Raw genomic sequence first — 12392 nt, forward strand, 5'->3', positions numbered from 1 at the left:
TGTTTGTGAGAATTTTATAACTTTTCAGACCTTGTCCCTGTAGATTTGGAGCATCAGCAATAAGCATGATGAACGGTTTCATCTGGACATCTTGGAAATGGAAAAGCAAGTGGAGTCCCAGACTGCGTGCTGACTGCTGCTGGATCTTTAAATGGCATATTCCTGAGGCCACGTACAGCAGGAAATTGTACATTTGTACCTTGTAGGTCAGACACTACAACTTGTATGTACATTTTGTAAACACATGTTTATTGTAAAATGTAATTGTGTATAACTTAAAATTCTTGTGTGATATATAGAAAATCTTATTTGATATTTGAATTCAGCACGGGAAAAATAACTTTGTTACCCTGTGTTATTATTATCTGCTTTAAGTCTTCCTAGGTATCATGTAGGACTTTTTAAATGAATGATTTCCGAGACCATATTTAACACCATTTCTTTCGCTGTTTTACAAACTCCCGTAACTTATTTCATAAAACAAATAAAGTAACTTTAATAAACAGGTTACTTGATTATTAGTACCCTGTAAGTGTACTCCGGCTCAAAAAATATGTTAAATAATTATACTGTATACGGCTACTGTTGGTCGAAGAAGGAGAAGAAGAGGGGGGACACGAACAGAGAGTGCAGGCAGGGTGGAATGGGGGGAGAAGAGTGTCAGGAGTAATTTGTGACAGACGGGTATCAGCAAGAGTGAAAGGGAAGATATACACGTCGGTAGTGAGACCAGCTATGTTATATGGGATATACAAGACGATGATCCGCTGTAGCAACCCCTAACGGGAGCAGCCGAAAGAAGAATTATAAAGCAGCTTTCTCATGTCCAAAGCACGTCATTTCTTAAATGCTACTGCTACTACTTTATGGCTTTAACTAGAGGTCCAAAGCATGCATGTTTTAAGCATGAGCTTGTATTACATGTAAAATATAAACTCAATATTTAGAAAACCTGTTCTTATTTATTACAGATAACGATAAAACTTAGTGTTTCACTTGTTGTACCCAACAATAGTTCATGGAGGTAGTAAAATAGCTCTGTCAAACATCTCATATTTCGTACTTTAAATATTGAAGATAATATCTATTATTTCATGTTAATATATATATATATATATATATATATATATATATATATATATATATATATACCATAATTATTTTGAGAAAAATAACTACCTTAGTTTTAGATTTTGAAATTTTAAAGGAAGATTTTCTAATACGTTAAGCATCTGCTCCCCATCCTTAAAATTTCTTCCACACTCTTCTAAGGTCGTACCCGGTGGGAAACATTAAACGAACGCACACGCAGGCATCGTGTGAACGTCACTTCCGTGAAGGTGTGGTCTTTTGGGAAACGTCAGGGGAGGTGGTAGTAAATTTAAAGTCTGGCGGTAGTCACTACAAAGTCAGTCGCGTATACCCTTTACTTATCCTGCAGTCTTGCAAGGTACGGAAAAATGGTTCGGACTAAAGCAGACAGCGCTCCTGCAAGTTACAGAAAAGGTGAGAATTGTGTGTCTGATGTATTTAAGATTCCGTACAAGCGGTCGTTTTTTGTTTTATTATTACTTTTAACATGTCCTTTAAGCAATCATATGAGATCTTTTTGGCGCCAACGGCTTTTTGTTGTGTTTTGAGTATATATGTGTTATATCTCATTACAATATGCACATAACTTTTATAAAACTATGCATAGCGCGTTAACTAAGGCACTACTACTACTACTACTACTACTACTGCATCCCGCCAATTCTTTACCTTACGTCCCACTATGTCTTAATTGGTGAGCTGTCCTAATTTAATCGTAGCGCACTTTTATCATCACGGATACGCTGTATGCCCCTAAAGGGTCGTTTGTTAGTTCTTTCGCCGAATAAATCTTCGCATTTCGGTGAACTCTGCTCGTCCCGCGGAATATGCATCTCCCCACCCCCTCATCCTTCAGGGACAGGCGCCAAGGTAGCATTTGGCGCCAGAAGCTTCCTGTTCGGGTGCTTCAGCCTATTCCCTTTCCTTTTGTAGTGTGTAATGACTTTCCACTATAGCATTTACCTTTTTCTGTATAGTTTGTTAAGCCATTCATTTAAAATAGTGAGGCTTGAGGGGGTATTGGTGAGGGGTTTACATTATGGCGATTATATAACTATCAGGCTGTCATAATCGTGGCTACGTGGGGACAAAACGACACAATTTAGGCGATGCAGGATGACATTTTTAATGCATTTACAAATCCTTACTCGTGCGAAAAGCACATTGCATTTAATTCGAAATGATGAGTTTGTGCGATTTTATATGGGGTAGAGAAAACTTGGGGATGGATGACAGGATTGACATTCCAGCCACTATTTATTAAAACTCGCACTATTCAGTGTGGCGCTGAGGTGTCACCCGTTACACGGGGGTACGTACGTGATTATTTTTTCAGTTGCATATCACGGCATTTTTTATGTATACATGGCATCTTCAGTAAATGGTGCTCCTTTTTTACGCGCCTATTCTCGCATCAATAGACGGCAACGTGGAATGAGCGCGATTGTCAAGGTAAATGAGTACGTGAATACACATTCGCACTTTGTGGTGGTGCTATGTAGTTATTTAACAGATGAAACAAATTACAAACTTGACTAACCGAGAATGCGTCTGGAATATAACTGCATTTTGCGCCAAACAGACTTGTTATCGTCTTAAAAATTACCCCAACAGGTTTGAAAATAAACAGGCATTGGGCGACTTTTTGGCTGAAAGTAAGATATGTAAGGAAAAGAGCTTGCTGATGCTTAACGCCATGTCTTTTTTTCCCCTTGTATAGCTGTTGCAGCAACAGCGCCTAGAAAATCTTTGGGAGCTTCTAGCTCGGCCAATAGCTCTGCGGGTTCATCCAGTGGCACTCCATGTGAGTATATTTGACAATTTTCAGTATCTACCTTGCAGTTTTGTGTGAAAGTATAAGTAATTCAACTTTTTACATTTTGATAGTTTAGATTTAAAGGTGAAGTTTCACTGCTAAGTATAACAATGTTGGTTTGTAAGATACACATGCTCGAAGCAGATTGATTAAGCTATAAAGATGAGCCAATGCAGAATTTGTGAACTTGTTTGTTTTTTTTACCTTTTATAGTTGCAGTTCTCATTCATTGCCTAATTCAGTTGTAATTCTTAATCTTGTGCTTGCAGCTTTGTACTGTTTGTTACACTTCACTAGACACCTCACAACCGCTCTTCATTGAAACCACCTCACACAGACACAAACTGTCTGTTTAAAATCTATTGATAAGTTGAAGATATGATGCCTTTGAATTTACAAATACCTAAATGGCTTCACCTTCAAATGGGCATTTCATATGACCTTTACAATGTGGAAAGTACAGAATTGGTTTTCTTTTGGGAAAATTTTGTTTAAGCAAAGTTCCGAGATGCTAAGTGGTTTACTTGGAATGCATAAGCCTGTAAACTGAATCCTTTTTATCGTTTTATAGCCTCTTCCATAGCAGGCCTTTCTAAAATGTTTTACAGGTTTACTTCATTCAGTTCATTGTTGGACCAGTGCCTGTTAAGGTAGCACAGGGGTAGATCCAACTGTGGATGTGGTACCTGTACATTGCCTGATCCATTCATGTACACACTCGCTCCAACCAATGTTTAAACTACAAACTAACTTAACCCATTCCTCTGATGTAAATGGGGCTTCATTGGGCGTGGAGAACACACAGAACTGGAATATCCATAAACTGGTCTGAAATTGGATCTCAAGATGGCAACACATTGCTTTTGTGCTGTTTCACTTGTGCTCAAGCTCCTGTGATTAGCTCAGGTTTGCACTTATATTCTCAGTTTTATAGAATTCAAAAACTAACTTCTTTATGTTATATGTGTGCATTTGAGTGGGTGTGTGTTTTGGTAACTTATTAATTGTGTATTTATTTGCCACAAATGTTAACTTTTTGTATTGTACAGAGGCCTGTATTTGTTGGATTAGATGACAAGCTTTTTTTTCTTTTTTAAAAAAAATAAAGCAAAAAATAAATATGCTGGTGGTAACCCAGTGTGTCCACGGCCCACTCCTACTTGGCAGAAAGGGATTGGTGACTTTTTTGGTGGCCCTGGTAGGAAGCCAGAAAAGGAAAATAAGCTTCCTTCCGATGAGGAGGAAGAGGAAGCTGGAGGAAGTGGCATTGGCAAAGCACCTAGAAAGTGAGTAAAGCAGTGTTTTTAGTGCTTAGCACACTACTATTCTGAACCAATATGTATGTAGCTCTTATATAAAAGATTGCCCACTGTGCCTTTATAGCGTTTAGGAATGTTTTGTAGAATTCATGTTTAAAGTACACAAGGAAAGCTTTTTTTGCATAAGTCTAAGTAGTTCATGTATAAATTCATCAGGTTGCTGGGTGATGCAAACATGTTTGTACAAATCAAAAGAGAGATTTAATGTTTGTTTTTCTTTCTTTCTCTCTCTCTCTCTCTCTCTCTCCATAGAGCACGACAGTTATCTGATGATGAAGACGACTGACTGTTTATAGCGAGGTGTGACCTACAGAGGCCTTTATAATTTAGTGTACATCTTTTGTATATAGTGGTTTTAATATTGCTGGGGGGGGTTGTGTACATAACTTGAATAAAATTTTCCATGAACTTGTTTCTGTCTGAATTTTCCTCCTTTCATAGCTGTTGAACCAGATAATGTTTCACTCTGTATCTGTAAAATATGAGCGGTACTGCTGCATTCAATTTATGGACATTATCTCTTTTTGTAAAAGAAGACTTTATTTTAAACTTTGGCTGCTAGACTACAGTCATGGCTGAAATTATCGGCACCCCTGGAATTTTCCTTGAAAATGCACCATTTCTCCCAGAAAATTTGTGTATACCAAAACATTTGTAATTGCAACGTTTTTTTCCTTTATGTGCATTGGAACAACACAAAAAAACAGAGGAAAAAAAGCCAAATCTGACATTTCACACACAACTCAAAAACCGGGCTGGACAAAATTTTTGGCACCCTCTATTTAATATTTGGTTGCACACCCTTTGGAAAAAATAACTGAAGTCAAGCGCTTCCTATAACTATCAGCAAGCTTTTTACACCTCTCAACTGGAATTTCCGACCACTCTTCTTTTGCAAACTGCTCAAGGTTTCTCAGATTTGAAGGGTGCCTTCTTCCAACAGCAATTTTGAGATCTCTTCATAAGTGTTCAATTGGATTTAGATCCGGACTCATTGCTGGCCACTTCAGAACTCTCCAGCGCTTTGTCTTCAACCATTTCTGGATGCTTTTGGAGGTATGTTTGGGGTCATTGTCCTGCTGGAACACCCATGACCTCCGACGCAGACCCAGCTTTCTGACACTTGGCCTTACATTGCACCCCAATATGTTTTGGTAGTCTTCAGATTTCATGATGCCTTGCACACAGTCAAGACCTCCAGTGCCAGAGGCAGCAAAACATCCCCAAAACATCTTAGAACCTCCACCATGTTTGACTGTAGGTACTGTGTTCACATCTTTGTAGGCCTCATTCCGTTTTCTGTAAACAGTAGAATGATGAGCTTTACCAAAAAGCTCTACCTTGGTCTCATCGGTCCACAAGAAGTTTGCCCAGAAGGATTTTGGCTTCAAGTACATTTTGGCAAACTCCAATCTGGCTTTTTTATGTTTGTGTCAGCAGTGGTGTCCTCCTGGCTCTCCTGCCATAGCGTTTCATTTTGTTCAGATGTCAACAGATAGTTCGAGTGGACACTGTTGCACCCGGAGTCAGCAGAACAGCTTGAATATGTTTTGAAGTTGATTGGGGTTGTTTATCCACCATTCAGACTATCCTTCGTTGCAGTCTTTTATCAATTTTTCTCTTCCGTCCAGGGAGATTAGCTACAGTGCCATGTGTTGTGAACTTCTTGATTATGTTGTACACAGTGGACAAAGGAACATGAAGATCTGTGGAGATGGTTGATATTTTTCCACAATTTTTGTTCTCAAGTCCTTAGACAATTCTCTGCTCTTCTTTCTGTTCTCCATGCTTAGTGTGGCACACTCAGACGCACAACAGAAAGGTTGAGTCAACTTTTATCCATTTTAACTGGCTTCAGGTGTGATTGCTATACAGGTATTGCCACCACCTGTTTCTTGCCACAGGTGAGTTTAAACGAGCATCATATGCTTGAAATAAAATGATTTACCCACAATTTTGAAAGGGTGCCAATTTTGTCCGGCCCATTTTTGGAGTTCTGTGTGACATTCAGATGTGGCTCTTTTTCTGTTTTTTTTGTGTTGTTCCAATGCACATAAAGGAAATAAACATGCATATACAAAAACATTTGTAATTGCAATAATTTTCTGGGAGAAATGGTGCATTTTCTGGGAAAATTTCAGGGGTGCTGATAATTTTGGCCATGACTGTAAATGACTAGTACTGTAGACGTTCTGTGGTGAAACTTTTTTGCTTCAGTGTTGTCAGTGACATTTTTTTACCTGCCAATTCAAATATGCAATGAGAACTTTTTATTGAGCAGAAAGCACAAAGGTAACTTTCTGATTCTGATTTGCTACCACAAAAATAACTTGTGGGTGGAAAAATCTTGTACAAATTGATGGTACTGACTCGTGCTCAGAGTCACTAGCTGGCAATGCTACAACAATTAAGTCATTCCCTCACAATAAATGTAATTCCAATTGTGCTTTTTCGGAGAGAGCCTAATTGTTGGGTTGGCATTTGCAACTCTAGGTAGCACTTTTTGGTCTAAATTTTTAAAATTAGCAATGTAAGCATGGGTTAAATTTTGTCAGTACTCTACTCCTCTTTTGTAAGTACTGTATCTTCAACTGGAACAATGTTCCCTCATAAAGATAGCAATTACAACTCTTTCTGTAGCCAAGCTTGACGGATGTGAAGTGCCAGTCACAAAGATAAGAAGAAAATAAAGGGCACAGTATCTATTATGTGAATGACTATAAGTAACTTTATTCCCTAACTTGGTGGTTCCATTCAAATTTATAGTCTGTCAACAATGCTTGTAACTTTAAGTTTTAGCTGAATGCTATTTCCATTGTATTGTAAATACTAATCATTTGGTCTTTTTTGGATTGTTCTAGGAAGACTTGACAGTTCAAATGTTTTTGGCACAAGGTAATTATTTTACCAGAATCTTCCGTTTATAAAATGGACAGCTTTATGATGCACAAGGAAGGTTCTGAATGTTTAGCATATTGTATACTTGCATTTAAACTTGCCTGTGTAAACTATATCGTGTAACATAAATCCAACATAAGAACAAACCTTTGGAAGTCTTGTAACTTCATAATTCAGTATCTTAATCTATAAATATCTTTTTGAACTGTTAAGTCTGGATTGTATCTGTTCATTATAGGTGCACCTGTATGTGTATATTTAATAATAATTTGTGCATAGTGGGACAGGAGCATGTTGCTTTTAAATCGAATTTATAACACCCGGTGGAGGAATGAAACATTAGAATGAATATGTTGCCATCAATGATGAATCCCCCATCAGAACTGTCACATTTCCACCATGTGTGGTGTTTTTTTTTTTTTTTTTTTGGTCTGCCCTGTTACATGGGGCACAGCGTTGGTAAAACCATATGGAGTCTAAACTGGAATTTTACTTTCCCTATATTGTTTGTGGATTACAGATCAGGCATGTGCATATTCATGCTGTGTCTGTGTGGGGTTTCTTCTTTTATGCTAGTTTAATTGGCAATTATAAAATGGGGCTGGTATGTGTGTATTGTTTTGTTCTTTTTGTTCTGTCCAGGTTTGGTTCCCACTTTGCCTAGCCCAGCAGCACTGGGCACAGTCTCTGTATGACTTTGAACTAGAAAAGTGGGTTTAAAAGTGGATGGATACTGAATTGTTTTTATTCCTCATTGTTTGCTGTAAGTTGTGAATTGTTTTAATTGTCTAATATGTATATGGTGTTCTTGTTACAGATATGGAAAATAGTTTGATTTCAAAAAAGGTATAATAAGAAATCGGCCCTATTAATTTTTGTACCAAGATGATGAACAAACAACAGAAAATTAATGTTGTCAATCTTTGAGTTCTTAACGGAGGAAAAAGGTATGGTCATTTAAAATTGGGACCCCTGTATTCAACTGCAATATAAGTACTGTATATTAAAATATCATTAATGCTGATGAACTCATTAATCCCAAAGTCCAGGCATTCATTTCAAATCAACTTAAAACAGTATAGAGCTGGAGGGCTGAAGCTTTCAATTTACGTTTGGCAAATAATGAATGGTTTTGGAATGTGGGTGGAAAACTCACAAGTAAATGATTAGGGACCAGAATCCAGGACTCTTGGAGCTGTAAAGAAGCATTTTATAATTGCTGTGCTACCATCTCTAAAAGCCTTGATAAAATTAGTTTTCTACAAACCTAATTGTATGTACTGTGTTTCCTAAATTCAGAAAGCTGACTAAACTTTGCCAAGTACAAAGCTTACTTAAAGATGGTGACATTTGTTTTAATTCTTTATTTAAATCTCTTTAAAGTACACAGGAGTGATAGCATCTGTCTTTTATGGAGTTAGTCTGCAATATGCAAGCTTTCGGGGCCTTGGGGCTGAGTTGCCTCTAAAGCTTACATATTGTATTCTTTCTAGTTTGCCAATAAAAGGTGTTTGCTTGACTTCTCTCTACATCCATAATGGCTAACATGGTACAACACCCTAGTACTATAGAGATAGAGTCTTAAAAGGTGAGGAAGGCAGGCTCTATTGTTGGCATGGAGCTGGACAGTTTAACATCTGTGGCAGAGCGAAGGGCGCTCAGCAGGCTCCTATCAATTATGGAGAATCCACTGCATCCACTAAATAATGTCATCTCCAGACAGAAGAGCAGCTTCAGCGACAGACTGCTGTCACTGTCCTGCTCCACAGACAGATTGAGGAGATCGTTCCTCCCCCAAACTATGCGACTCTTTAATTCCATCGGGGGGGGTAAACGTTAATATTTAACATTATACATAGTTATTGTCTGTTTTTTTCACCTGTATTATTATCATTCTTTAATTTAATATTATTTATTGTATCAGTATGCTGCTGCTGAAGAATGTGAATTTCCCATTGGGATTAATAAAGTATCTATCTATCTATCTATCTATCTATCTATCTATCTATCTATCTATCTATCTATCTATCTATCTATCTATCTATCTAAAAGCCCTTTGCCTGTTTCACAGCTCTAGTTCTACGTAGGGTTCATGGAAATGGTCATTAGTAAAGTATCAATAAATCAGTAATATTATGCATGATATAAGACCTTCTCCTGCTCAAAACAATAAATCATAAGTGCAGGATGGGAATATGTTTAGTACTAGTAAGCAAGACGTTTTTGTAAAATATTGTGAAGCAATTTCTTATGTTTCTCTGTATGTTTTTGTTATGCACTTTTTTCAGTTATGGAAATTGTAAATTATTAAAAGCAATGACCTAATGAAATTTGTCTGCTAATTTTGAATTGTCAAAAGTATTTTCTACTTGACACCAGTCTGCAGAAAGAGGTGTTTTTTAGCCTGAAGAGCTGTCAGCCTCTCTGTTTTGATCTCACACTATTCTCTAAATTTGCTGCCTAAGTGTAAGACCATTATTAAAGCAACTAAGTGTTCCAAAGCATTTCTGTTTAATTACGTACAGTACCAGGTCATCTTTGATTCTGCAAACTGTGCTTGCATAATTCACTTTCAGTGACTAATCCTTTTCATCTTTGCAGTACTAAGAAATGCCTCCTCTGTCTTGATGTAGATGATGGAAGCTTCAAATATGCTTTGAATCTCCATGCTATTTAACCACAGCCATTTGGTTGTGAGGGTAAATTTTAACCTGTGCCTTGGGAAATAATAGAAGCCTATAAATACAAATTTCCTCCATTTTACTGGTTGGGTGGGCTTGGGCTTGAATCAAACTGCAATGGGGGTTTAAAAAAAAGGGTTACTGCCAATCACAAAAATGTTTTTTCTGTTAAAATGCCGATGGTAAAAAACTGGGAAAGCCTTTGTTATAAACTTATTTATAAAACTGAGGTTTGTACATAAATAATGAAAATATTAGAAGTGAAGTTCAAATGAAACCGATGACTACTGCTTATGCCTTTACTTTTATACTTCTGGCAATCAAAGGCCAGAAGTGACAAGCTCACTACTGTGAAGGAAAACATGAATTTTTAAAACCATAACACAAAAAAAACTTTTTAGCATTGTTTCTTTTGGTTTTCTGGTAATAGTCATTTAAAGTTTTTTGTGTATTACTGCTTACTTAACTCTAGCTACTTCATAACGTTTAAGACTGTAATTGACCTTCAATCCTACACAGGAAAAAATTGATGCATAAAATCTATAAGTTATAATGTTTTGAAATTCAGCTGATGTGAACCAGAGCTGGATAAACAGGGTGGATGGATAGATGGTAGTGCTTGACACTGACCTTGACAACTTCAGTAACAAGACCTATCTAATGTGACCAGACTCCTACACAGCTTGTTGTGTTGTAGATGAAATTTTAAATGGCTTTTTCCTATCTACACTCCATAATGACAAAGTAAACCATTTTTTCAGAAAGGTCTGCAATTTTATTAAAAAAATAAAAACTGAAATCTTTCACTCATATTAGTATTCAGACTCTTTACTGTGCAACAACATATTGTGCGCAAGTTCACTCTGTTTGTTTTAATTCTCCTTGAGATACTGTACATCTAGAACTTGATTGGAGTCCACCTGTGGCAAATGTAATTGATTAGACATCATTTAGAAAGGCACACATCTTTGTATATAAGGTCACGCACCTCACACTGCATGTCAGGACAAAAAAAAAAAAAAGATTCTCTGGTCATATGAGACAAAAATTGAACCCTTTGAGTTATGAATTTGAAGAATTCACAAAGCAAACAAAAGTCTGAAATTAGTCAAAATTCACTCTCAAGGAGGATATTACCATTAATCTCTGGCTTGTTATAAGGGCTAACACAGGATCTTTATAAAATAAAGATGTTTATTATTCAAAAAATGCTCTGAACATAAGGTAAGCTTAGTGGAGGACAAAATGCAAAAAATGAGTTGCCTAAAAAGGCAATTCAGGGCAAACAAGTCCCAATTACAAACACACTAACATAATCAGGAATGAAGCAAACAGCAAAAGTAACATTAACATAAATATGGTAAATGAATCAAAAATGAAGTTAAAGAACATAAAACACAGTTTTGCACCCCAACTAGGAAAGGAACCCTGAACTATAACACTTTGGGCCATCTCCAAGCACTATCTCTAGTGAAGACCAGGCACTGCTCATCACCTGCCTTATACCATCCTTATAGTGAAACATAGTGGTGGCAGCATTATGCTATTGGAGTGCTTCTTAGTGGTAGTGACAAGGAGATTGGTTACAATTAAGGGATGGATGAATGCAGCCAAATACAAAGAGGTCTTTGAAGAAAACATGCTCTAGAGTGCATGTGACCCCAGACTGGGGCAAAGGTTCACCTTTCAGCATGACAAACATCCAAAGCATATAGCCAAGACTTTAACCTCATGAAGCATGAGTGGAGAGACCTGAAGATTGCAGTTTATAGACACTTTCCATCCAATCTAATGAAGCTTGAGAGGATATGCAGAGAAGAATCGGATAAACTGCCCAAATTCAGATGTGCAAAGCTTGTACAGACTTAGCAGGAAGACTCAAAGCTGTAATTTCTACCAAAGGGAATTCTACCAAGTGTGCAAAAATGAAGGGGTCTGAATACTTCCTGAATCCACTGTAATTTATTTCTCTGCAAATGCTCCAACTAAATCTCTTACTAATACTGTTTTCTGAAGCAATTACAAACGTATACATTGGAAAAAAATTGCTTTGATTATTTTGTGTTTTTTATATGTCTCTGGGCACTGAACATAAAAATAAAAAAACATTTTTCTCCATCACTTAACATTTCTTCCACAAAACACATTTTTAGCTGTCAATTATAGCTTTTTTATTTTTTTTTTACTATGATTCAGTAAATATCAATATTTTAACAGTATTGTGTTATTTAATATATTCTAAAATTGAAACCTTTGTTTTAAACAAAAGTTATTTTATAATAAGGTCAGACTATACAGTAGCTGGAATTTAACAAGGTGATGAGTCAGAACAACATGTAAAGCCATTAAAGTCCCAGGTTTTTCTCGGTGACTGGGACAGCAGAGCCAAGAATTAAAATTGAATTCAGAAGGAATGGCCATCTAGAAAACATCTACAACTCGGTGGCAAATGTATCATCAGAACTTGCTTGGTGGATGTGCTGCTACCACCACTTCGTATTAATTTTGGTTTAATGAAGCAGTTTGTCAAAACCCTACCAAAAGATGAGGCCTGTTATATGGATTTGTGCTGAAAGGTTCCAGGTT

At 36.9% G+C, this 12392-nt stretch overlaps 1 protein-coding gene across 1 annotated transcript; it reads left to right on the forward strand.

Moving 5' to 3' along the window:
- Positions 1 to 1339: 1339 nt before the first annotated feature.
- On the forward strand, positions 1340 to 4639 carry pclaf (PCNA clamp associated factor). The gene is made up of 4 exons (XM_028822816.2): positions 1340 to 1506; positions 2813 to 2896; positions 4017 to 4194; positions 4480 to 4639. Exons 1-4 carry the CDS (start codon positions 1461 to 1463, stop codon positions 4511 to 4513), a joined length of 342 nt encoding a protein of 113 aa, XP_028678649.1. The 5' UTR covers positions 1340 to 1460; the 3' UTR covers positions 4514 to 4639.
- The last annotated feature ends 7753 nt before the right edge of the window (positions 4640 to 12392 follow it).

The sequence above is a fragment of the Erpetoichthys calabaricus genome, chromosome 17, assembly GCF_900747795.2.
Source record: "Erpetoichthys calabaricus chromosome 17, fErpCal1.3, whole genome shotgun sequence".
Lineage (NCBI taxonomy): Eukaryota > Metazoa > Chordata > Cladistia > Polypteriformes > Polypteridae > Erpetoichthys > Erpetoichthys calabaricus.